The sequence below is a fragment of the Cervus canadensis genome, chromosome 6, assembly GCF_019320065.1.
Source record: "Cervus canadensis isolate Bull #8, Minnesota chromosome 6, ASM1932006v1, whole genome shotgun sequence".
In the NCBI taxonomy this organism is placed as follows: Eukaryota; Metazoa; Chordata; class Mammalia; order Artiodactyla; family Cervidae; genus Cervus; species Cervus canadensis.
The window spans coordinates 72008800-72034614 of NC_057391.1; the positions used below are offsets into that span (position 1 = coordinate 72008800).

General features: G+C 41.8%; 1 protein-coding gene across 1 annotated transcript in view; it reads left to right on the forward strand.

Annotated features, from left to right (window-relative positions):
• The first annotated feature begins 158 nt into the window (after nucleotides 1-158).
• FNTB (farnesyltransferase, CAAX box, beta) overlaps nucleotides 159-25815 on the forward strand; it is an 85504-nt gene continuing 59847 nt past the window's right edge. The window contains exon 1 of the mRNA XM_043472292.1: nucleotides 159-516. Coding sequence (XP_043328227.1) covers nucleotides 373-516 — 144 coding nt within the window. The 5' untranslated portion in view covers nucleotides 159-372. The remainder of the gene's footprint in view (nucleotides 517-25815) is intronic.

The following is a 25815-nucleotide window of genomic DNA, read 5'->3' on the forward strand; positions in this document are numbered from 1 at the left end:
AGTCAGAAGAGCTATCAGAAATGCTTTAAGAGTTACACTCATTGGGCTCTTGGGCACCCGCAGCTGCAAACTACTGACATAACAATTAAGTGAGAATGAGCAGAATGTTGAAAAGAGGGGTGTGTGTGAAATGAAATTCGGACGTACATTCTTCCCTGCCGCTAGGAAACTGAGCTTCTTGCAGCAACGCCTCTGCCCAGTGGGGGGCGGCAGCATCCCACTCCCTGAGGATGTGTAGGTGGCAGGAGCAATTCGCGTTCAGAATCTTTTGACTCTACCCGCTCACCGTAGCGCCTTAGCCCGCTCGAGTTTCAATGCGCGTTGTGGTTTGCCGAAGCTGAGCCCTATACACCGCCCGCTGCTTTCCGGATCATGGCTTCTCCGAGTTCCTTCACCTACTGTTGCCCTCCATCTTCCTCCCCTGTCTGGTCAGAGCCGCTGTACAGTCTGAGGCCAGAGCACGCGCGGGAGCGGTTGCAGGACGACTCGGTGGAAACAGTCACGTCCATAGAACAGGTGAGGTGGCTTGACTGGGCGAGGCGCCCGCGCGCGGGCTTCTGGGAGCGGGAGTCCAGTCTTCAGGGCTGCCGGGGCGCGGAACTCACCTGGGAACTACAGCTCCCACGGTGCACCGCGGCGCTTCCCCTTTGGGAAGCTCCGGGCGCCCAGGCTTGGGCTGGGGGAGTCGAGGTTTTTTGGGCCAGGTTGGGGAGGGGTCGATGTCAAAGCTGGAGCGAGAGAACAGTACCTAAGCCTTGGGGAGCAGAGAGAATCTTGTTCTGTACCTGGAGGATTGAAGCAGCCCGAGCGGATTTACAGCCCACTTCTTTCTGCCTGACATTGGGAGGTTCTCTGATGGAGAGTTCACTTTCTACAGCCTGATTGTAGTTGTGGGACAAAGAAGGGGAAGAGAATTGGCCAGAATGTGGTCATGCCGTTCTGTTGTAGGAAGGGGGGGACCTTTGTAGGCCCTGATAGTGGGCTTTTGCCTAACCCTCGGAAATGAATTGTCCAAGGAGACACGTGTGCTGAAGAGCCAGAGACTTTACTGAGAAGGGGTGCCTGAGTGGAGAGCAGCAGGGTAACGGAACCCAGGGGAACTGGTCTGCCACGTGTGGCTCACAGTTTCAGGTTTTATGGTAATGGGGTTAGTTTCTAGGTTGTCTGTGGCCAGTCATGTTGCTTGGTTCATAGCCTAACTCAGGGTCTTTTTTTGGCATGCATCTCTCAGCCAAGATGGATTCCAGGGAGAAGGACTCTGGGAGGTTGGTCTTCTCTATCGTTGAGCCCCTCCTGAAGTCTCCTGGTTAGTTTTTGTCTGACGCACCACGTTCCTTATGGGGACCTCTTGTTGGCCAAGGTGGGTGATTTTGGTCAACAGTTCCCTAACAACTCCCCCCTGAGACACTTCATACTCAAGATACTTCTTGGGAATTGGGGCAGAGGTTTCTTTTTTCTGTAGCTACTGCCTATTGGGAGTGGGCACCGTCTTATCTAGTAGAGTAGAAATCTCTCTCCGCCGGATCTAAATCTAGGTATTCTGTGTCTGAAACTGAGTTCGACTCTCATAGTTAACAACAGTTTGGCCTGAAACTGTTTGTATCTGTCAGAGATAAACCTTGTAAGCAGATGAAACAGACAGGGGCTAAACCGGAAGCCTAACAGGGTGTTCATTGCCCGGCCCAGAAAAGAAAGGCAACATTTGGGGTGAGGTCTGCAGTGTGTGACTTTCTTCTGATTGGTGGGTGGTGAGGTAACTGGGTGGTGCTCCAGAAATCTTGGGCTCAGCCTGAAGTTACCATCCTCCACTTGGGTGTGTGTGGGCGGGGTGGGGGGGGGCAGTTTGTCAGAAGAACTCAAAGATACAGTTATGCATGCTCCTAAAGTAGGAACCAGGACCAAGCCCCAAGGCTGTCCCACCACTTGGCTGTTCCTCCCTTGTTTCTGCATCCTCTCCCTTCCCTGATTAGCAACTGTTTGAATCTGCCCTTTGGAACTCAGTGAAGGTCAAGGAGGCTGAATGAAACCTATAACCTACAAATGAGAAACGGCAAACACAGAAGGGATTTGTACTCGGGATCCCCACAGATTCCTGCTCAGGTTCAGTCCCCTCTTTGATACTCTTCAGTCTTTCAGGGAATGGGACAACAATAACTGTGGCAAAATCCTGTTGAAATGGGGCATAGTCTTGTCTCTATTTAGGGACTAGACACTGAATTGGAAATGTTTCTGAGTTCCAGGTACTAGATCTGAGTCTCTCTTTATTAAGATCTCAATCCTTTGGTCCACCATTCTGGTGTAACAGACCTAATTAGAAGTAATTAGAGGAGTGAAAGCTGGAATAGACAAAATAAATCTCATTCCCTGAGGTATTTAGCAGAATAAGCTTGAAACCCTTTCTGGACCTTGCACCTTTGGGAGACTTGTAACCAGTTGTCTAATTGTACCTAAGTAAGTTTTAACTTCTGATGTAGTATTAACATACACATAACAGGAGCTATTGGCCGCTACACATATGTTTCTTCTTTTTGTTAATATCTGATCTAAAGCACTTTCATTTTTTAGTTACAAGAGGATACCTTGAAACCATAAGGTTGCAGCTACCAGTCACCAGCGGACATTGTTTTGAGAAATGCCGGTGGCATCCAATGTCTGACACAGCTCAGAAAACTCAAGTTCTCAGCAGTACATGGCCTTGTCTGAAATCACGTCCATAATGCCTCCTAGTACTAATAACCTTAGGTGTCTTAACCACAGCTACTCCATTTTGACTTTCAGTTTCATTTTTCTCCTTAATTGGCCAAAGCAGATGTCACTGATAACAACTTTAGTGTTATCTAGATATGAGATGATGTAAGAATTTGGGCTCATAAAATCTCTTGAATCTATAACTATCTGAAGGCCTGTTCTGTCAGTTTTTCCAGAGCCCAGAGCACCTCATCTTTGATCACACCGAACTCCTTTCAGGATGTGTTGAAGGTCAGTGGCCACAGTGCTCACTGACCTAATTGTTGCAGAGGCAGATGGCAAGTGCCAATTTTCAGTTGGCAGGGCCCCTTCAGGGTCATAAGTTCGACCATGTTTTGGGGGGCATTTCATGACCATTTTGTCCCACAGTGCTTGGAATGCTCATTTCCAGGTCTGGTGAAGGTTTCACTGATGGGCCACTCAGTGTGCTGTTATTGGACTAGGCCTTATTAACAGTGGCCTAAAGTCTCTAGACCACCTTAGGTCTCTTATGGTCCAGGAAAATATTCCTTCTTGTTGCTTCTTTCTATATCTAGAGTTACACTTTTATAATCAGTGATCTCACATGGAACTATGTATCATTTTATCAGAGGCTCAGTCACACATTTGGAAATGCAAGAAACAACAGTTTTGTAAAACAGGCAATATAAAAAAATAGTACAGCTAGCAGTATTAATAAGGTCACAAATTAAAATTTAAGTCAAGAACTTCTATTAGGTGCAGCCCAGTATATCCCAGGCCATCTGATTTAATCTGCTTTGTATCAGTCTTTATCTTCAAGGGAAGTTATATATTGGCACTGTCCATAAAGCACCCAGCCTGATTTCCTAGTATTACTAGTCTGGTTATCCCTAGTAGTTTGGTGGTGCATTGTGTGCATGCTCAGTCATGTCCGACTCTTTGTGACCCCATGGACTGTAGCCTGCCAGGCTCCTCTGTCCATGGAATTTTCCAAGCAAGAATACTGGAGTGGGTTGCCATTTCCTATTCCAGGGGCTTTTCCTGACCCAGGGATCAAACCCGCATCTCCCATGTTTCCTTCATTGGCAGACAGAGTTTTTATCACTGCACCACCTCGGAAACCTTTAATTGTTACCAAAATAAGGGAGCCTTTACATTTAATGACCATAACCTGATGTTAACCTTCTGGTTGAAGATCATGGAACGTCTAATCATCATTGAAAGATAGATTACTGAGTTAACACTTCAGAAACAAAGTGTGCCTTTTTAATAATTCAATTAAACTTTGCAGCAATATAACATAACAGCAAGGAATTATCTGATAAGTGAATCTTAGTGAATATAGGCCTCAATAAACAGAATTTAGTATCTATTGGAACATCTTTTTCTCTAAAATCACTCTCATTTTTATCAAATATAGCCAAATCAAAATTAATTTGTCCTCAAATTAAATCTGATTCATTGATAAAAGTCCTCCCGAGGCCAGGAAAGCCACACCGAGGGCTTTTGTCACAGATTTTGCCTTGTAGATTTAAGTGAATTCCTCCCTTTTTGAGGTCCACATAATACCTTGAGATTCCTGCACCTGTTAGGAGGTGGCCTTCCTAATTTATCTGATGAAGTTGCTAGGAACCTGAGAGTTTCCAATCTCTAGAGAGCTCAGGTAGAGAGAAAAGTGTTTTAATTCTGCTTATAAAGGTATAATTTACGAATTTGCTCTAAGTCATAATTAGTTTGAAAGCGTTTCTTATTTTTTATTAAAAATTTTCTTTTTTAATTTAAAATTAAATTAAATTTAAAATTTAAAATTTAATTTAAAACTTTAATAAAAAGTTTCTTATTAAAAAATTAATTTATTTATTTTTGATCATGCTGGGTCTTATTTGCTGTGGCTTATGGGCCCTAGAGCACAGGCTCAGTAGTTGTGGCACATGGGCTTTAGTTGCTCCATGGCATGTGGAATCCTCTCGGACAAGGGACTGAACCTGTGTCCCCTGCATTGGCAGGCGGATTCTTATCCACTGTACCACCAGAGAAGTCTGAGAGTGTTTCTTTATATCTGGAAGACACAGATTAAAAACTAATAATGTTTCAGACAGAAACCATAAAAATTATAACCATGTTAATTAGTTTACTCAAACCTATGTAACTAATCCTTTTTGTTAACTTTTTATGAAGCCATCAGATTTTTTAATTAGGTTTTTTTCTCTTACCCAGTTCCTGTGTATAATCTGAGATTTATCAGAGTACAATAACTGTCTATAAATGAGAGAAAGACTTAAAAAGTCATGGTTAAACATTTGATCACAATGTAATTGATGAGAGAAACTTAGTTACTGCTGTGATACACATTTTAAAATAACAGCTTAAATTATAACATGATATCAGCATGTTGTGCTAAGTCACTTCAGTCATGTCTGACTCTTTTTGACCCCATGGACTGTAGCCCTCCAGAGTCTTCTGTCCACGGGGTTTTCCAGGCAGGAATACTGGAGTCGGTTGCCATGCCCTCCTCCAGGGGATCTTCCACACCCAGGGACCGAACACACGTCTCTTACATTGGCAGGTGGGTCCTTTGCCACTAGCACCACCTGGGCAGCCCGATATCAGAACATACTCAAATTTTTAAAAATTATACAATTTTTAGAATGTCTATATTAACAATATTTATTCATACAGTATATTCTAAGTAGGTTTATCACTCATGTGACAATGCTCTCCATGTAATCTAATACATCAAATACTACTAGTTAAATATTTATCTCCAAGATACCTCAGAGACCCTCTAAAATGTCCCAAAGTTAGCTGGAGGTCAAAGAACTTTCATCAAAATTTGGTATTTGGGAAGTTTATCAAAAAGTTTAAAACATTTGGTCAAGTAAGAGCATAGGTCACTGGGAGATAATACTTACTCCCTAACCAAAGTTGCAAGAGATTTCAACAGCAAATGCAGGCTGCTTAAAGGCACAGAAACTCACACAACCTGTTATCAAAACAGATTCAAAGGAAACTTTGTTTTCTTAATAGAGAGTGAAAAGCAAATCTAGTCTTGCACCAGCTTGCTTTTAACAACAAAATTCAATTAACTTCAGTCTAAACGTAGCCAATCCTGACCATCCTCAGGATGGTCTGTATCCATATTAGTCTGTTTCCCATGCTCTTCTCTGTACAGAAACAACCAGCTCTAAGACAGACTCACTTTCTTTTCCCCTAATAAAATGCAATTCCATTCCTCATACCTTGTTCATTGAAAACACACATCCTACTTTCCTACTATATACTGAAATTCTTCCCTAATTACGTATTTAAATTATAGAGTCCTCAACTCTTAAAAACCTTAATTTCTAGTGAAAACTGAGAAAGTAACCAATTATGATGTCTTCTAAATTAATATTCTGTAGATTGGTGAACATAAATGCCTGTGATAGTTTCTAAAAACATTTGCTTTTTTAAAATATTTACTAAAAAATTATTTATTTACTATTTATTTGACTTCTATCAAACCTAGGTACAATAGGGGCATTATACTTTAATAACTCAAAAGACTTGTCTGTATTAATTAAATCAACAAACAAGGTTTAATACCCAATACTAATTTAATACTGAATATTTCCCAGTTCTTGTAAACCTGAAATTAATTCTGACCAGTAATTTTCTGTATTTTTTAGAACTTACATAAACACTTAATTTTCTTTAAGCCAATTAAGTAGAGCTCATTGACAGATTAATTTTGTTGATACCATTTGATAATTTGGATGGTATTTGATAATATCATCCAAAGGTAAGGACGTATATATATGTATATATATATATACACATATATATATAAAATGTACACTGACATTTAGACAGATACAGCCAGAGAACTCATAGATTCATTTTTTAAACTTAGTCATGAATCAGGTATTAACAACATAAAATTCAGTAGCTTCTTTCCTCTTTTTTTTCTTCACCCTAAGTCTCAAGAATTAGTGATCATCTAGATAAGATAAATAATCCTGAGAGCCATGGTCTCAAGGCACAGGGTGAGAAAAGCAAGTTCTCCTAGAAGAATTTGTTCCTGCAAAGTCAGAATTCTGAAAAGATGTTTTATCAAACTTTCTTTTTCTAACCATATATACAAAAGTAACCAGTTCTGGAATTTTAAGAGTTTCACCTAAACCAGTTTCTCTGGAGTCTGAAGAATATTGTGGCTACACAGGACTATAATAAAGTATCATCTTAATTAAAATAAAATCTTAATCTTAATAAAATATTGTCTTCTTCACAGGCTCATAGGTAAAATCCTTCTAGTCAGACAGCATTCATCTAAGAGGGCTCTGCAGTGGACAGAACCAGACTTTCCCATGTCACAAAGCAGAATGGCCATCATAAATCACAACACAGTACACAAAATAGAAAACACACATAGGCGCAGTTTTGTAATCAGACACTTCCTTCATCACAAGATTGTAGTCTCTCAGAAAACCTCCTACAGAGACACAAAACTTCAGATCTCAGAAAACCTCCTACAGAGACCCAAAACTTCAGTACTGACAAACAGTAAATGGAGATATCTTAGGTTGTCAAAGATTTCAAAGGGAGGGCAGATTGAAAGAAGAGGGGAAGGAGGCGGGACAGAAAGGGGTGGCCTTATGGATGTCTCCTGACACCTACAGATGCCCAGGCACTATAGGAACTTTTCCTAGGCTTATAGGAAGGAAGGATGGGAACTTGGCCCTTTCAGAAACCAGATAAGATCATTGGAGTTCTCTGCCCACCAGAGGTGATCAGGCTCCGTCCCTCAGCTCAGGCTGAGGCCCTTCAACAGACTTCTGTGTCTAGTACCAGGACAGAAGAAAGGAGGGTAGGATAGGAGGGATTGAAAAGAGAAAAGAGAGAGGGAAGAGAAAAAAGGTCAACAAAATTTCTTGTTTGTTACCTGGTTGGGGCACTCTGGCCAGTCATCTGCATCAGGGGGAGACCAGGGACAAAAGGGCTCCGGTAGCAGCTGCTGGGTCTGGTTTGTGGGCGAGTGAGCTGGTCCCTGAGTTCCCCAAGTGGTCAGGCTGTCAATCATAGCAAAGGGGTCCCACCAGAGTTGCCTGTTGTTACAGGAAGGGGGATCCCTTCTAGGGCCTGTGAGTGGACTCTTATCTAACACTCAGAAATGAATTGTTCGAGGAGGCACATCTGCTGACAAAGCAAGAAACTTTATTAGGAGGAGGCATCTGGGTGGAGAGTAGTAGGGTCAAGGAACCTAGAAGAACTGCTCTGCCACGTGGCTCGTGGTCTCAGGTTTTATGGTCATGGGGTTAGTTTCCAGGTTGTCTGGCTAATCATTTTGCTTGCCCCGTAGTCTGATTTAGGGTCCTTCCTGGTGGCACATGCATCTCTCAGCCAAGGTGGATTCCAGGGAGAAGGACTCTGGGAGACTGGCCATCTCCTTCCTCTTTTGGCCCCTCCTGAATTCTCCCAGTTAGTTTTTGGTTGAAGCACCATGTGCCTTATTGGGACCTCCTTTTGTGAGATAGCTTGGGCAAGTGGGCTTGGCCAAGGTGGGTGATTTTGGTCAACAGTTCCCTAACAGTTCCAGGTTCTGTTTAATTTCTGAGCTGCAGTGCCAGATTTGAGGCCTGCTTCAGGGGTGGGCATTTTAGTAGTTTTTCTATCATATGAGCACCAGTAATGTCTTGGACAAATTGTTGAATGCTGGAAATACAAAGAAATAAAATAGTCACTGATCTTGAGCACCGCAGAGCCTGGCTAGGGTGGACAGACTGGAGAATAATACAGTTTGCTGCTGCTGCTAAGTTGCCTCAGCCGTGCTCGACTCTGTGTGACCCCATAGACGGCAGCCCACCAGGCTCCCCCGACCCTGGGATTCTCCAGGCAAGAGTACTGGAGTGGGTTGCCATTTCCTTCTCCAATGCATGAACGTGAAAAGTGAAAGTGAAGTTGCTCAGTCGTGTCTGACTCTTAGCAACCCCATGGACTGCAGCCCACAAGGCTCCTCCATCCATGGGATTTTCTAGGCAAGAGTACTGGAGTGGGGTGCCATTGCCTTCTCCGAATACTGTTTGGGAAGTACTGTAATAAGACTATGAATTTTGGACTTTTGGCCATTCACTGAAGCCTTGAAGTAGATGGAACCTGTCACTTTGAAATGTGTTTGGGGAATGAGTAGTGAACTATGGTTTTGTTTTTCTTCTCATCCTCCAATTGGAATTGTTCCCAAGTTAGTTATTGTGGAAATGCTTACCCATCTGTCACTAGAAATGATCAGAACGATTCTTTTTAGCACCAACAAATAAGCATCAGGCTGCTTACTAAAATAAGATCTCTTAGTAACATTAGTCTCCAGGCTTAACTTTTGATTTTCATACCTGAGGTTGGAAGCCTCAATTTTGGTAAAATTAGTAATGATAAGTATTATATAGTATTGACTATAATAACAAAACAAGGGTTTGAATACACACTTATACATTCAGTAGGAGAGGGAATATTTTCACTGGAGATCTAAGCTTCGTGGGTTTTAGGGTAGAAAGGGAACTTATGTCCTCCTACAGAAGTCTTTTGCAAAAGATTGAAGAGCAATCTCCCATCAACAAAAAAGCTCCAGGATCTTGGCAGTATTCCTAAGTAATGGATTGTTGAATTGACCCAGGTCAAGCCTTTTTCTTTTTATCTGACCTAAGACTATACAGAAGGGTCACCTTTTGTGCAGTTAATTGAATTGACCCAGCAGATAAGGCTATGGATAGATAAGATGTTAGTGGAGAAAAGGAAATCAGAATTTGGTCTAATTTACAGAGGAGAACAGAGACATCCATGGTTAGAGGGGTAAGTCAAAAAAAGAAACATTCTCAGGAACTTTACTGATCTGTGCTTTCCCTTTTACCTGCACTACTTTTTTTTTCAGTTGAACCCCTGCTTAGTTTCTATCAGGGAAAAACCAGCTCTTACATTCTAAGTGCTTGATGCAGAAATGGATGCAACACAGTACTGGTCTACACAAGTGTTGGCTGAGGTCTGGACCAGGTGTGGAAACTAGGTTCTGATATGGAACATTGGTACTATTAGGATGTCTTTCAAATCTAGGCCCAACTGTGTGGTGGAGAATAAAGCGTCTTACGTTTCTTTTCCATGTTGTTATTCCAGCTCATGTTTCAAGTCTAGGATAAACAGTTCCAGATCCTGGGAAGATAACATAGTATCTCATTTTCATAGCTGTCTCAGTAGTTTTAATAATCACTATAGTGTCCATTTATTGGGCGTATATTTTCCATACCCACTATATCATTCAATTCTTATGCATTTTATAGATGAGAAGACTGAGTCTTAGAGAAGGACCAGGTTGGCAGGTTAATGATTATATAGTCATAGAAAAAACAACCTTGCTAGGAGTTGTTTACAGAAGATACTACTGTTATTCCTTCGGTTCTGCCTGAAGATTCCATTTATACTTAGGGATTTACTGACAGAGCTCAATTTTGTGCCATTGCCAGTAAAAACAAGTCCTTGTCACCCACTTCCCATCTGATTATCAGGAGACTATTTGCTTAACAATAATTTGAGAAGAGAAGTTAAACTTCTAAACAGTGGAAAGAGTCCTTAGCTCTGAGTTCTTCATTGCATTCATTCATTTTTTCATTCACCCAACAAATACTTGAGTGCCTTCTTTGTGTCTGTCACTATTCTAGACGCTGGACATAAGGGAGTGAACAAAAGAAGCCGAGTTGATGCCTTTATGAAACTTTTGTTCTAGGCTGGGAAAGCAGTCAATTAAAACGGAGGAAAAAAAAATGTGTCCGTCCATCCATCTCTATCTAATGTTAGAGAGAAGTGCTGTGAAGAAAAATTAAGCACCATAAGGGAGATAGAATGTGTCAGGGATGGATAGGGTAGGAGCAGGGGAGGTTTTTATATACTGTGGTAATAAAGGAAGCTGCTGCTGATGTGATGTTTTGGCTGAGGGAACAAGCGATTCCTGTGTTTGGGGGAAAAGCATTCTGGGCAGAGAAGGCAGCAGGTACAGGGGAACTGAGGCAGGGGTGTGCCTGGTGAGTGGAGGGCCACTGAGCAGAGAGGTTAGCAAGTGGAATAGGGGCTGAAGTTGGATCTTGTCTTCCAGATATTCTGGTTGAGATGGGAAGCCATTTGGCTGAATAGCTTCCATTTACCTCCCTGGAGTCACTCCACCCTTTTCTAACCTGCTCTGTAGATGTGCCCCAGGAGGTGGGCCTGCACTGACAGGCGGCCTTGCTTTCTGACTTCTGGTTGCATTTGCCCACAGGGAGTGTTCGGGGCTGAGTGAGAGAGAAGGATGAGCTGGGCGTATGGATTCTCTTCTCAAGGCATTGTGGGCAGGGCTGTCTCTAGGCTTAAGGTCAATCCCTAATTAAGTGTCTCCTCCATGGAGCTCTCCGTCTCCTTCTCCACGCCTTGTCTTTGTACTTCAGGTCTAGAAGGGGGTGAGGTACCCCTATGCTGCTAGCCCCCGTGTCGTGATAGGAACTCTCCTTAGATCACCCACTTTGAATGTGCCCTCTGTTTCCTACCAGGAGTCAGACTGATCTGTGGCTGGAGGATTTTGCCACAATCTTTTGAGCATTTCAACAGGCCCATTTAGGTCCCTGTCAAGAGTAGACTGTGAGGAGGCCAGTGTGGGGGCAGGGAAACCCGTTAGGTGGCTATTGCAATATTGATGGTGGCTTTGCTCAGGGCTGTGGTGGTGGAGGTAATGAGCAGTGCTGAGATTCTGGGTATCTTTTGGAGGTCTCTGTCTTGACAAGCTGTTTTACTTCCCAGCAAACTGATGAACTTGATGTTCAGAGGACCCTTTATGACCACAAAGCAAGATGTTGTTGTATTATTAGTGATTGTCTTCCTTTTTGTGGCACCTGCAGCCACCCCACTGCAAATGCTCCATAATTCAGGCTGGTAGGGTATTACCAGTACAGTCTCAGAGGGAGCAGGCTGACCAAAAACAGTTGCTACTGAAGATACCACTCCCATTTTCCTTTTAGACAGCCCTTGAACAGAGGCAAAAGCATTCTCCCCTTGAAATGGCATGATGTCATTAGATGACATTCAGTCAAGTAACAGTCTTGACTAATTCTGAGGGAAATCTAGAATTATTTGTTGTTGTTCCATTGCTCGGTTGTGTCCGATGCTTTGCAAACCCATGTACCACAGCACTCCAGGCTCCCCTCAGTTCAGTTCAGTTCAGTCGCTCTGTTGTGTCCAACTCCTTGCAACCCCATGGACTGTAGCACGCCAGGCCTCCCTGTCCATCACCAACTCCCAGAGTTTACTCAAACTCATGTTCATTAAGTCGGTGATGCCATCTAACCATCTCATCCTCTGTCGTCCCCTTCTCCTCCTGCCCTTAATCTTTCCCAACATCAGGGTCTTTTCAAATGAGTCAGTTCTTCACATCAGGTGGCCAAAATATTGGAGTTTCAGCTTCAACATCAGTCCTTCCAATGAAGACCCAGGACTGATTTCCTTTAGGATGGACTGGTTGGATCTCCTTGCAGTCCAAGGGACTCTCAAGAGTCTTCTCCAACACCACAGTTCAAAAGCGTCAATTCTTCTGTGCTCAGCTTTCCTTATAGTCCAACTCTCACATCCATACATGACTACTGGAAAAACCATAGCCTTGACTAGATGGACCTTTGTTGACAAAATAATGTCTCTGCTTTTTACTATGCTGTCTAGGTTGGTCATAACTTTTCTTCCAAGGAGTGTCTTTTAATTTCATGGCTGCAATCACCATCTGCAGTGATTTTGGGGCCCAAAAAGATAAAGTCAGCCACTGTTTCCCCATCTATTTGCCATGAAGTGATGGGACCGAACTGGGTGCCATGATCTTAGTTTTCTGAATGTTGAGCTTTAAGCCAACTTTTTCACTCTCCTCTTTCACTTTCATCAAGAGGCTCTTTCGTTCTTCACTTTCTGCCATAAGGGTGGTGTCATCTGCGTATCTGAGGTTATTGATATTTCTTCTGGCAATCTTGATTCCAGCTTGTGCTTCTTCCAGCCCAGCGTTTCTCATGATGTACTCTGCATATAAGTTAAATAAGCGGGGTGACAATATACAGCTTCCCTGTCCTTCATTATGTCTTGGAGTTTGTGCAAACTCATGTCTGTTGAGTCAGTGATGAATTCTTTTCTCTTAGAGGAAAAAAAAAAAGATTACTCCTGAAGCAATCATAGAATGACTCAGAAAAGCATGTAATGAAGTGCTCAATTCTGACTGCATTGTGCGAGGTTTCAGGGAGTGGAAGCTGATCTGTTGTGGGCTGAGGGAGTCAGAACAACTTCATGGAGGATGTGGATGGGGTCAGACTGTAAGGATGGAGTTTGAGGGGCAGCCATGCCAGTTTGAGGATCCCTTAAGAGGGAAGACTCACCAGGTTGGCTGCGGTAGGGAATTTAGTCAACTGGATTGCGGGGGGCTGATCTAATGATAGATGGGGAAGAGGGAAAGGTGGAATGGGATGAAGAGAGCCAGGCCGAAGAGCGGGCTGCAAGTGACAGGCATTGCACTACTGCAGATCCTGAAGGAGGGAGCACTGGGAATCCAGGAATGAATCCTGAACTCCTGCTGATGACTTGTTTCAAGTTCTAGTCTCTGAAAGATTATTAAGTGGAAGTGGAACAAGTTCCTACATATGGTCAAACTAACTAGTTTTTTATGCTTCTGATAAAAGGGACCAGAGCTTTGCTTGTTCAATGCTTAGTAGGCTAGTTATGTGAATCAATTTTATTTTATTGAAATTCAGCATATATCATGTTGCTCAACTATAAGAAAGTGCAAATATCAAAATCTCCCAGTTTTCCTTTTTAAAAGCTCCCTAAAGTGCTTTTTGGAGTATACTTGTATACACATACTTGTAGGAGCTGAAGCTCCAATACTTTGGCCACCTGATGGGATAAGCCAACTCATTGGAAAAGAGCCTGATGCTGGCTGGGAAAGATTGAGGGCAGGAGAAGAAGGGGATGACAGGATGAGATGATTGGATGGCATCACTGACACAAGAGACATGAATCTGAGCAAACTCCAGGAGATAGTGAAGGACAGGGAAGCCTGGCGTGCTGCTGTCCACGGTATCGCCAAGAATTGGACCCGAATTAGCAACTGGACAACAACAAAACAAACCAAAAGCCTACTGACAAGACTTACATTTTAAATTTAGGTATCTATACTATTTTAAATCACATTATTAACACTAATTTAGAAATATTGTTCTTTCTCCTCCTTATATTCTTAAAACATTGTCTTCAAATTCTTCATATCCATTTTTGACCTTAATGTTTTTATTATCATTGGAGCTACATCTTAGATCTATGAATATGTTTTTGCAGGCCACACTTTTAGTTTTTCAAGACACATCCTTTTTGAATATGGAAAAGACACTGAATATTTTATCACAAGTTACAATTATTTTTATTTTACAATGTGTCCAGTTGGTGCATGTCTTTGATCTTCACAATTTAAATGCTTTATTACTTTTTAAAGGGATCTTTGAAAGGGTTTACAGTGGCAATTTACACATGGAAATGTGAGCTCATATCCCCAGGCATTAAATCTGTGTTTGATTTGTCTTCTTTCATTGATACCATCAGCTGACCTCTGTAGGCAGCCAAAACCAACCTTAACTGAGGTTCTTTTAGACTGATGTATCAACCCCAACTGGTTCATATTCAAAATAAAGAATTGAAAGAACTTCCCCCAGCAAGAGTTACTTTGTAAGTATTTCCTATAAGGTGACTTGTTTTGTCTGAGGGATAATTTTTTTAGGATGAATCCTTTTCTTACATTTAATCTATTAATGATTCTTTTACCACTTTTTTAGCATTTGTGTGAATCTCAGGCAGCAACTCTGCTTTCTGGAATGGGCCTTCTCTGGGAGAGAGGGGGAGATGTAGGGAGAAGGGAAGTGATGATCTATGATATGAAAGTTGGTGCAGCATGAGGTTTGCTTTAGATAGAAGCTGTGAAAGAGAAAGTACCAAATGTATGAGTTGTTGTTTTTTTTTAACCACTCAGCTATGAATGGAAATTATTCTGTGCTTCCGATTGAACTTCTAGAAAAATTCCATGAGCTGTCTTTTAGACAGAGCTGTCGAGAATGCAGGCAGATGGCTAGATCTGCATTTGTATTGCCATGGCACCTAAGTCTTGGGGACTTGGGGGCAGTCACTGCATCTCTGACCCCTAGATTCTCACATAGTCTCTCCATTGTTGAAAACCACAAACTGATACACATATTAGTTTATATCATGTACATAGACTATGCACACACACATATATATTTAATAGTTCATATTATATAAAGTTACATGTGCATATACATCCATTTAAATATATAGTAGGGAAGGAAAAAATCTTTTCCAGTACCCAGCTTAGATTCTCCAGATGGGGCCCTGTAAATTAGACTGGTCAAAAATAAATTAACAAGAGAAAAATAAACAGAAATTTATTGACATGTGCATTGTGTATGTACACATGGGAACACCCATTGATGGGTCACCCAAAGGGTAATTATATGCCCTTATATGCCACCTTAGGATAAAACAAAGACAGGGTTTTAGGCTTTGGGGCTGGGGAGACAACTCATGGGAACAATCCAGGAAAAGTATGGTAAACAAGAGTTGTTTAGTTAGGTTTGCCATTCAGATTTAAGTCAGTGCCTTCTCCATTGATTAGAGTTGTTAGGAGTCCTCCACTCCCTGGTATGGAGAGGGAGACATCTTTACAAAAGGAAACTTAATGCCTTGTTTTCAGAGCTTTTTCTTCGTCTCCTGGTTATCAGTGGCCTTTAGCTCAAAATAATCCATATACCAGAAATGTCTATTTTGGGATGGCATATTCTGGGACTCCTCAATATGTGTAATCTGACTTCAGTAAACTTAAAACCATTCTGTCCATAGAAGCACCTAGCCTGTCAGAAGCAGGGGTAAACTTTTGACAAATGAGTAGACTTAACTCTGAACTCTTGTGCTCCCTTTTTGCCATATCCTAAGTGACCAATTGCCTCACGACTGGAGGAAGTGAGAGATGTATTGTTGGACTAAGTTATGTTGTACATTAAAGAGGTTTGGGAGGGCAGACAAGGGTTTCTCTAGGTATATCTCCATTGCAGAGTTAGAATTGCTGGGTTGTAGGGTCTCTGTCTTTTCAGTGTTACCACCTGCTACCGTGTTGCCCTCCACAGTGGCTTCAGCAATTTAAGCATTAATTAGTGGTGTACTCGGAGAAGACAATGGCACCCCACTCCAGTACTCTTGTCTGGAAAATCCCATGGACAGAGGAGCGTGGTAGGCTGCAGACCGTGGGGTCGCTAAGAGTCAGACACGACTGAGCGACTTCACTTTCACTTTTCACTTTCATGCATTGGAGAAGGAAATGGCAACCCACTCCAGTGTTCTTGCCTGGAGAATCCCAGGGACGGGGGAGCCTGGTGGGCTGCCGTCTGTGGGGTCACACAGAGTCGGACACGATTGAAGCGACTTAGCAGCAGCAGCAGCTAGTGGTGTACTACAATTAGTGGGACTTCCCTGCTGGCCCAGATAGGAAAGCATCTGCCTGCAATGCAGGAGACCTGGGTTTGATCCCTGGATCAGGAAGATCCCCTGGAGAAGGAAATGGCAACCCACTCCAGTACTCTTGGTGGAAAATCCCATGGATGGAGGAGCCTGGTGGGCTACAGTCCATGGGGTTGCAAAGAGATGGACATGACTGAGTGATTAATTAGTGGAGTTCTATTTTGCCATCACCCTCTCTAAGACTTTATTGTCAGCAGTCTTAATTTGGGGAAAATAGTATCTTTTACATACATTTCAAATATCTTCCCCTGGGCTCTTGTTTGCCTTTACTCTTGCTTATTTTTATTGTTCTTCTTTGTCTTTTTCCTTACAGTTTGGACTTTTAGAAGAAATCTTTGTCTGTTCCAAGAATATAAAGATATTCTCCTATATGCTGTTTTAATCACTTGACTCAAGTTTCATGTTTGAGTTTAATCAACCTGGATTTTACTTATTTACTTTTAGGGTGTGAGGTCGGAAGGCAGTTTTTATTAGCAACACTTACTGTCCATGTTTTTTCCTTTAATATTGGATTTTCCCATCTCTGCCTTAAATCAAGTTTTCGTATGTATATGGGCTGTTAGGAATTCTTTAATGAAAAATGCTGCGAAGGGGACTTCCCTGGCGGTCCAGTTGCTAAGACTCTGCACTCCCAAGGCAGGGAGCCCAGGTTCAATCCCTGGTCAGGGAACTAGATTCCACATGTCGTGGCTAAACACAGCTAAGACCCAGCATGGCAAAAAAAAAAAAAAAAAAATGCTACTTGAGGACATTTCCTGAACATTATAGCACAGTAATGATGTGCATCTGACCTTTGAATGATGCGGGTTACTACTGGTAACATAGCTGTGGATCTGTAGGCCACTGGGAACTCTTTTCTAGTGTTCATTTTCGTTTATGATTTAAAGTTAATTTTCCTTCATTACTTTTGGAACACCTGATGTTAAAACAAGGTTTTCTAAAAAGGGAATTGGCAGTGAGGGCAGTGGGTCTCAAACCTGGCTGACCAATAGAATCACCTGGGGAGTTTTGGTCTCCCCATCCCCTCCTCCAGGGTTGTACCCCCAACCAATTAAAACAGAACCCCCGGGGGTGGGACCCAGGCATCAGTATTTTTAAGCTCTTCTAATAGGCAGCCAGGGTTGAGAACCCATGGTTCATAGAGGATTCATAAAGGATCTCAGCCTTGGTAGAGAGGAACGCCAGCTGGTTACAGAGACTCGGTCAACTCTTGACTGCCCGCTGAATCTTGTACCCAAAGTATTAGGATATTTGTTCAGAGGAATGTTTTACCTTGTCACCTTTGTTTAACCTTTACTAGTTCAGAAGAAGAAAAGTGTGGTGAGCAGTTGAAAAAAAAGATAGTTATAAATTGAGAAAGTCCTATTTGGAGTCAAACTCAAGCATCAGCCTCTGTGCTGAAATCCACCGTGACTATTAAAGAAAACCTTTTTGATCTATCAAACATAAGCATGTGTCAGAATCCTCTGGAGGACTTGTTAAAAAGAATCCGCTGGGTGGGCCCCATCCCAGTAGTTTCTGATTCTATAAATCTATGACCTGAAAATTTATATTTTTAACAAGTTCAGCTTGGTTGCAGGTACAATGCCTCTGAGCTACTTGCTCTAAAGACTTCGTTGTTGGTTTCTGTTTTTTTTTTTTCCATTGTTGGTTTTTTAACTCCATTCTCCTAATGATGGACAACTGGGCCGTTGCCAGATTTGGGATATAATGAATAATGCTGTTATAAACATTCTCATAGAAGTCTTTTTATGATCATGTGCTTTCATGGGTTAAAAACCTGCAGGTGGAATTGTTGGATCACAGAATAGGTGTATGTTTAATTCTAAATGAAACCACTGGCCTTTTCCAGAGTGATCGTACATGTTACACTCTCACCAGCAGTGTGTGAGGGCTCTGGTTCCTTGACATCCTTGCTAACATTTGGTGTTGTCCCTCTTTTCAACTTTAGTCATTCTCCTAGTGGATGTGGACGGGTATTGTTAAAGAAAAAACTGTTCATGACACATGTTAAAGAAGACTTTATTCAAGGAGCACTACTATGATGGTGTTTTGCAGTGGGGGAGAGAGATTGGGCTCAAGTCTGAATACATCAAGGAAATTTGGGAATTGATAGCATTCTTTGGCATTGTCTTTCTTTGGGATTGGAATGAAAACTGACCTCTTCCAGTTCTGTGGCCCCTGCTGAGTTTTCCAGATTTGCTGGCATATTGAGTGCAGCACTTTCACAGCATCATCTTTCAGGATTTGAAATAGCTTAGCTGCAATTCTGTCACCTCCACTAGCTTTGTTCGTAGTGGTGCTTTCTAAGGCCCACCTGACTTCACATTCCAGGATGTCTGGCTCTAGGTGAGTGATCACACCATCGTGGTTATCTGGGTCATGAAGATCTTTTTTGAATAGTTCTTCTGTGTATTCTTGCCACATCTTTTTTTTTTTTTCCTATTTATTTTTATTAGTTGGAGGCTAATTACTTTACAGTATTATAGTGGTTTTTGCCATATATTGACATGAATCAGCCATGGATTTACATGTGTTCCCCATCCTGAACCCCCTTCCCACCTCCCTCCCAATCCCATCCCTCTGGGTCATCCCAGTGCACCAGCCCTGAGCACTTGTCTCATGCATCCAACCTGGGCTGGCGATCTGTTTCACACTTGATAATATATAAGTTTCAATGCTGTTCTCTCAGAGCATCCCACCCTCACCTTCTCCCATAGAGTCCAAAAGTCTGTTCTATACATCTGTGTCTCTTTTTCTGTCTTGCATATAGGGTCATCGTTACCATCTTTCTAAATTCCGTTTATATGAGTTAATATACTGTAATGGTCTTTATCTTTCTGGCTTACTTCACTCTGTATAATGGGCTGCAGTTTGATCCATCTCATTAGAACTGATTCAAATGTATTCTTTGTAATGGCTGAGTAATATTGCATTGTGTATATGTACCACAGCTTCCTTATCCATTCGTCTGCTGATGGGCATCTAGGTTGCTTCCATGTCCTGGCTATTATAAACAGTGCTGCAATGAACATTGGGGTACACGTGTCTCTTTCAGTTCTGGTTTCCTCGGTGTGTATGCCCAGGAGTGGGGTTGCTGGGTCGTATGGCAGTTCTGTTTCCAGTTTTTTAAGTAATCTCCACACTGTTCTCCATAGTGGCTGTACTAGTTTGCATTCCCATCAAGAGTGTAAGAGGGTTCCCTTTTCTCCACACCCTCTCCAGCATTTATTGCTTGTAGACTTTTGGATAGCAGCCATTCTGACTGGTGTGTAACGGTACCTCATTGTGGTTTTGATTTGCATTTCTCTGATAATGAGTGATGTTGAGTATCTTTTCATGTGTTTGTTAGCCATCTGTATGTCTTCTTTGGAGAAATGTCTGTTTAGATCTTTGGCCCATTTTTTGATTGGGTCATATATTTTTCTGAAATTGAGCTGCAGGAGATGCTTGTATATTTTTGAGATTAATCCTTTGTCTGTTGCTTTGTTTGCTATTATTTTCTCCCATTCTGAAGGATGTCTTTGCACCTTGTTTATAGTTTCCTTTGTTGTGCAAAAGCTTTTAAGTTTCATTAGGTCCCATTTGTTTATTTTTGCTTTTATTTCCAATATTCTGGGAGGTGGGTCATAGAGGATCTTGCTGTGATTTATGTCAGAGAGTGTTTTGCCTATGTTCTCCTCTAGGAGTTTTATCCACATCTTCTTAATATCTTCTATTTATGTTAGGTCCATACCATTTCTGTCCTTTATTGTGCCTATCTTTGCATGAAATGTTCTCTTCAGTTCAGTTCAGTCGCTCAGTCATGTCTGACTCTTTGCGACCCCATGAATCGCAGCACGCCAGGCCTCCCTGTCCATCACCAACTCCTGGAGTCCACCCAAACCCATGTCATCGAGTCGGTGATGCCATCCAACCATCTCATCCTCTGTCATCCCATTCTCCTGCCCTCAATCTTTCTGAGCATCAGGGATTTTTCAAATGAGTCAGCTCTTCACATCAGATGGCCAAAGTATTGGAGTTTCAGCTTCAACATCAGTCCTTCCAATGAATATTCAGGATCAATTTCCTTCAGGACCGACTGGTTTGATCTCCTTGCAGTCCAAGGGACTCTCAAGAGTCTTCTCCAACACCACAGTTCAAAAGCATCAATTCTTTGGCACTCAGCTTCCTTTATAGTCCAACTCTCACACCCATACATGTACTGGAAAAACCATAGTTTTGACTAGAGGGACCTTTGTCTGCAAAGTAATGTCTCTGCTTTTTAATATGCTGTCTAGGCTGGTCATAGCTTTTCTTCCAAGGAGCAAGCGTCTTTTAATTTCATGGTTGCAGTCACCATCTGCAGGGGTTTTGGAGCCCCCCAAAATAAAGTCTCTCACGGTTTCCACTGTTTCCCCATCTATTTCCCATGAGGTGATGGGACTAGATGCCGTAATCTTAGTTTTCTGAATGGTGAGTTTTAAGCCAACTTTTTCACTTTCCTCTTTCACTTTCATCAAGAAGCTCTTTAGTTCTTCTTCACTTTCTGTCATAAGGGTGGTGTCATCTGCATATCTGAGGTTATTGATATTTCTCCCATCAATCTTGATTCCAGCTTGTGCTTCATCCAGCCCAGCATTTCTCATGATGTACTCTGCATATAAGTTAAATAAGCAGGGTGACAATGTATAGCCTTGACGTGTTCCTTTCCCTATCTGGAACCAGTCTGTTGTTCCATGTCCAGTTCTAAGTGTTGCTTCCTGACCTGCATACAGGTTTCTCAAGAGGCAGGTCAGGTGTCTGGTATGCCCATCTCTTTCAGAATTTTCTACAGTTTATTATGATCCACACAGTCAAAGACTTTGGCATAGTCAATAAAGAAGATGTTCCCTTGGTATCTCTAATTTTCTTGAAGAGTTCTCTAGTCTTTTCCATTCTATTGTTTTCCTCTATTTCTTTGCATTGATCACTGAGGAAGGCTTTCTTATCTCTCCTTGCTATTCTTTGGAACTCTGCATTCAGATGGGTATATCTTTCCTTTTCTCCTTTGCCTTTAGCTTCTCTTCTTTTCTCGGCTATTTGTAAGGCCTTCTCAGACAACCATTTTGCCTTTTTGCATTTATTTTTCTTGGGATGGTCTTGATCACTGCCTCTTGTACAGTGTCACAAACTTCCATCCATAGTTCTTCAGGCACTCTGTCTATCAGATCTAATCCCTTGAATTTGTTTGTCATGTCCACTGTATAATCATAAGAGATTTGATTTAAGTCATACCTGAATGGTCTAGTGGTTTTCCTTACTTTCTTTAAGTCTGAATTTGGCAATAAGGAGTTCATGATCTGAGCCACAGTCATCTCCCAGTCTTGTTTTTGCTGACTGTGTAGAGCTTTTCCATCTTTGACTGCAAAGAATATAATCAATTTGAATTTGGTATTGACCATCTGGTGATGTCCATGTGTAGAGTCTTCTCTTGTGTTGTTGGAAGAGGGTGTTTGCTATGACCAGTGTGTTCTCTTGGCAAAACTCTGTTAGCCTTTGCCCTGCTTCATTCCGTACTCCAAGGCCAAATTTGCCTGTTACTCCAGGTGTTTCTTGACTTCCTACTTTTGCACTGCAGTCCCCTGTAATGAAAAGGACATCTTTTTTGGGTGTTAGGTCTTCATAGAACCGTTCAACTTCAGCTTCTTCAGCATTACTGGTTGGGGCATAGATTTGGATTACTGTGATATGAATGGTTTGCCTTGGAAACGAACAGAGATCATTCTGTCATTTTTGAGATTGCATCCAGTACTGCATTTTGGACTCTTTTGTTGACCATCATGGCTACTCCATTTCTTCTAAGGGATTCCTGCCCACAGTAGTAGATATAATGGTCATCTGAGTTAAATTCACCCATTCCAGTCCATTTTAGTTCACTGATTCATAAAATGTCGATGTTCACTCTTGCCATCTCCTATTTGAGCACTTCCAATTTACCTTGATTCACGGACCTAATATTCCAGGTTCCTTGTTTTTTACAGACGTTACTGACATCGCCAGTCACATCCACCACTGGGTGGTGTTTTTGCTTTGGCTCTGTCTCTTCATTCTTTCTGTAGTTATTTCTCCGCTGATCTCCAGTAGCATATCGGGCACCTACTGACCTGGAGAGTTCATCTTTCAGTGTCTTATCTTTTTGCATTTTCATACTGCAAAGATGGACACAGAAGTACAAAAGTCAAGGCCTGATTGGGAGGAGGATTCAGAGGAGCATAATTAAAGTTTCATTAAGTAGAGTCTCTTGGACAGCAAGGAGATCAAATCAGTCAATCCTGGAGGATCAACTCTGAATATTTATTGGAAGAACTGATGCTGAAGCTGAAACTCTAGTTCTTTGGCCACCTGATGTGAAGAGCTGACTTATTGGAAAAGACCCTGATGCTGGGAAAAATTGAAGGCAGGAAGAAAAGGGGACAGCAGAGAATGTGATGGTTGGATGGCATCACTGACTCAGTGGACATCAGTTTGAGCAAACTCTGGGAGATAGTGAAGGACAGGGAAGCCTGGCATGCTGCAGTCCATGGGGTTGCAAAGAGTTGGACACCTCTAGTGACTGAACAACAACAATAGAGTCTCTGCCAGTGTTACATTGTAGAATATTTGCTTCTAAATTGACAGAAGCAGTCTCTAATTGATTTCAACATCTATTTAACTACTATACATATAAATACATGTACAGTGTGTGTGCACAGATGTATTTGACTTTTCAAAAAAGTAGTTGTGGTAAAATCTTGGTGCGTGCGTGCTAAGTCACTTCAGTTGTGTCCAACTCTTTGTCACCCTTTGGACTATAGTCCTCCAGTCTCAACTGTTTATGGGATTCTCCAGGCAAGAATATTGGAGTAGGTTGCCTTGCCCTCTTCCAGGGTATCTTCCTGACCTAGGGCTCAAATCCCAGTCTCCTGCGTTGGCAGGTGGGTTCTTTATACCACTGGAAAGCCCAGAATCTTGATATTAAGTGTTTCGTTTTGATTCTTAATAATTTCTAACTTTTTATTAAGAAAAATTTCAAATATACAGAAAAATTGATAATAGTTGTTTGCCTTCCACCTAATTTCCCCGACCCCCATAAACTGTTCAAGGTTAGATTTTAAAAGATGATAAGATCATGACTCATACAGATATAAAATGAGCAGATGTCAAAGATTTTATTTGACTCATGAATGAACCCAGTACTTCAGGTAAGAACTCAACATGCCATACCTTTATAGTCAGATAGGAATGCGGAAAGAGATTTGCAAATGGATTCAAAACTGGTCAATAGTCATAGAATGATAGCTAGTTGCACTTTACTGATACAATTTGCATTTCTGTGGACAGAAATTATTTGCATTACTGTCAGTTTTCTGCAAACTAACTTCTATCTCTACAGAGTTGTGAGGTAGTCTAGTCTCACAACTAGACTAGAGATAACCTAGTAGAGATAACCCAATAATGGATCATCTTGCCAGGACACAGTTTTCCTTTGGGGGTTGTGTCTGTATGTTTAAATGATATTTGCGTGTATGTGTGTGTGTTTGCGTGTGTATGAGTCTATATGTATACGACTGTTTTTTCCCCTGGATCTTTGAAAGAAGATGAAGTTATTTTGACAGTTTAACCACTAAACAATAAAGCATGCATCTCTTAAGAATAACATTCTACATAAAGACAATAAAATCACACCTAAGGAGATTAATAATCAGATAATCACAATGGTATGATCACTCACCTAGAGCCAGACATCCTGGAGTGTGAAGTCGAGTGAGCCTTAGGAAGCCTGACTACGAATAAAGCTAGTGGAGGTGATGGAATTCCAGTTGAGCTATTTCAAATCCAAGATGATGCTGTGAAAGTGCTGCATTCAAAATGCCAGCAAATTTGGAAAACTCAGCAGTGGCCACAGGACTGGAAAAGGTCAGTTTTCATTCCAATCCCAAAGAAAGGCAATTCCAAAGAATGTTCAAACTCCCGCACAGTTGCACTCATTGCACACGCTAGCAAAGTAATGCTCAGAATTCTCCAAGCCAGGCTTCAACAGTACGTGAACTATGAACTTCCAGATGTTCAAGCTGGATTTAGAAAAGGCAGAGGAACCAGAGATCAAATTGCCAACATCCATTGGATCATCGAAAAAGCAGAGAGTTCCAGAAAAACATCTACTTCTGCTTCAGTGACTATGCCAAAGCCTTTGACTCTGTGGATCACAATAAATTGGAAAATTCTGAAAGAGAGGGGAATACCAGACCACCTGACCTGCCTCTTGAGAAATCTGTATGCAGGTCAGGAAGCAACACTTAGAACTGGACATGGAACAACAGACTGGTTCCAGATAGGGAAAGGCTGTATATTGTCACCTTGCTTATTTAACTTATATGCAGAGTACATCATGAGAAATACTGGGCTGGATGAAGCACAAGCTGGAATCAAGATTGCTGGGAGAAATATCAATAATCTCAGATATGCAGATGACACCACCTTTATGGCAGAAAGTGAAGAACTGAAGAGCTTCTTAAAAAAAAATTAAATAAAGAGCTTCTTGATGAAAGTGAAAGAGGAGAGTGAAAAAGTTGGCTTAAAACTCACCATTCAGAAAACTAAGATCACGGCATCTGGTCCCATCACTTCATGGGAAATAGATGGGGAAACAATGAGAGACTTTATTTTGGGGGGCTGCAAAATCCCTGCAGATGGTGACTGCAACCATGAAATTAAAAGACGCTTGCTCCTTGGAAGAAAAGCTATGACCAACTTAAACAGCATATAAAAGAGCAGAGATATTACTTTGCCGACAAAGGTCCCTCTAGTCAAAACTATGGTTTTTCCAGTATATGTATGGATATGAGAGTTGACTATAAAGAAAGTTGAGTGTCAAAGAATTGATGCTTTTGAACTGTGGTGTTGGAAAAGACTCTTGAGAGTCCCTTGGACTGCAAGGAGATCCAACCAGTCGGTCCTGAAGGAAATCGATCCTGAATATTCATTGGAAGGACTGATGCTGTAGCTGAAGCTCCAGTACTTTGGCCATCTGATTCGAAGAACTGACTCATCCGAAAAGACCCTGATGCTGGGAAAGATTGAAGGCGGGAGGGGAAGGGAACGACAGAGGATGAGATGGTTGGATGGCATCACTGACTCAATGGACATGAGTTTGAGTAAACTCCAGGAGTTGGTGATGGACAGGGAGGCCTGGTGAGCTGCAGTCCATGGGGTCACAAAGAGTCGGACACAACTGAGCGACTGAACTGACTAAGAAGATTAAAAATAGTTCTTTAATACCATCTAATATTCAAATTTGTTTTTCAGTTTCCCCAATTTCTCAAGATTCTTTTTATATCTTTCTGGTGTGTTTTGAATCTGGAGCCAATCAAAGATTCTTTATTTCAGGTTGTTTAAAATTTTTGAAGATCTAATCCCTTGGCACTAAATTTTCTGATGACTAATTCTGATGACCTTTCTTGTAACATTTCATGTAGCAGTGTTTCTGAAACAGATGCTTTCGGATGTCAT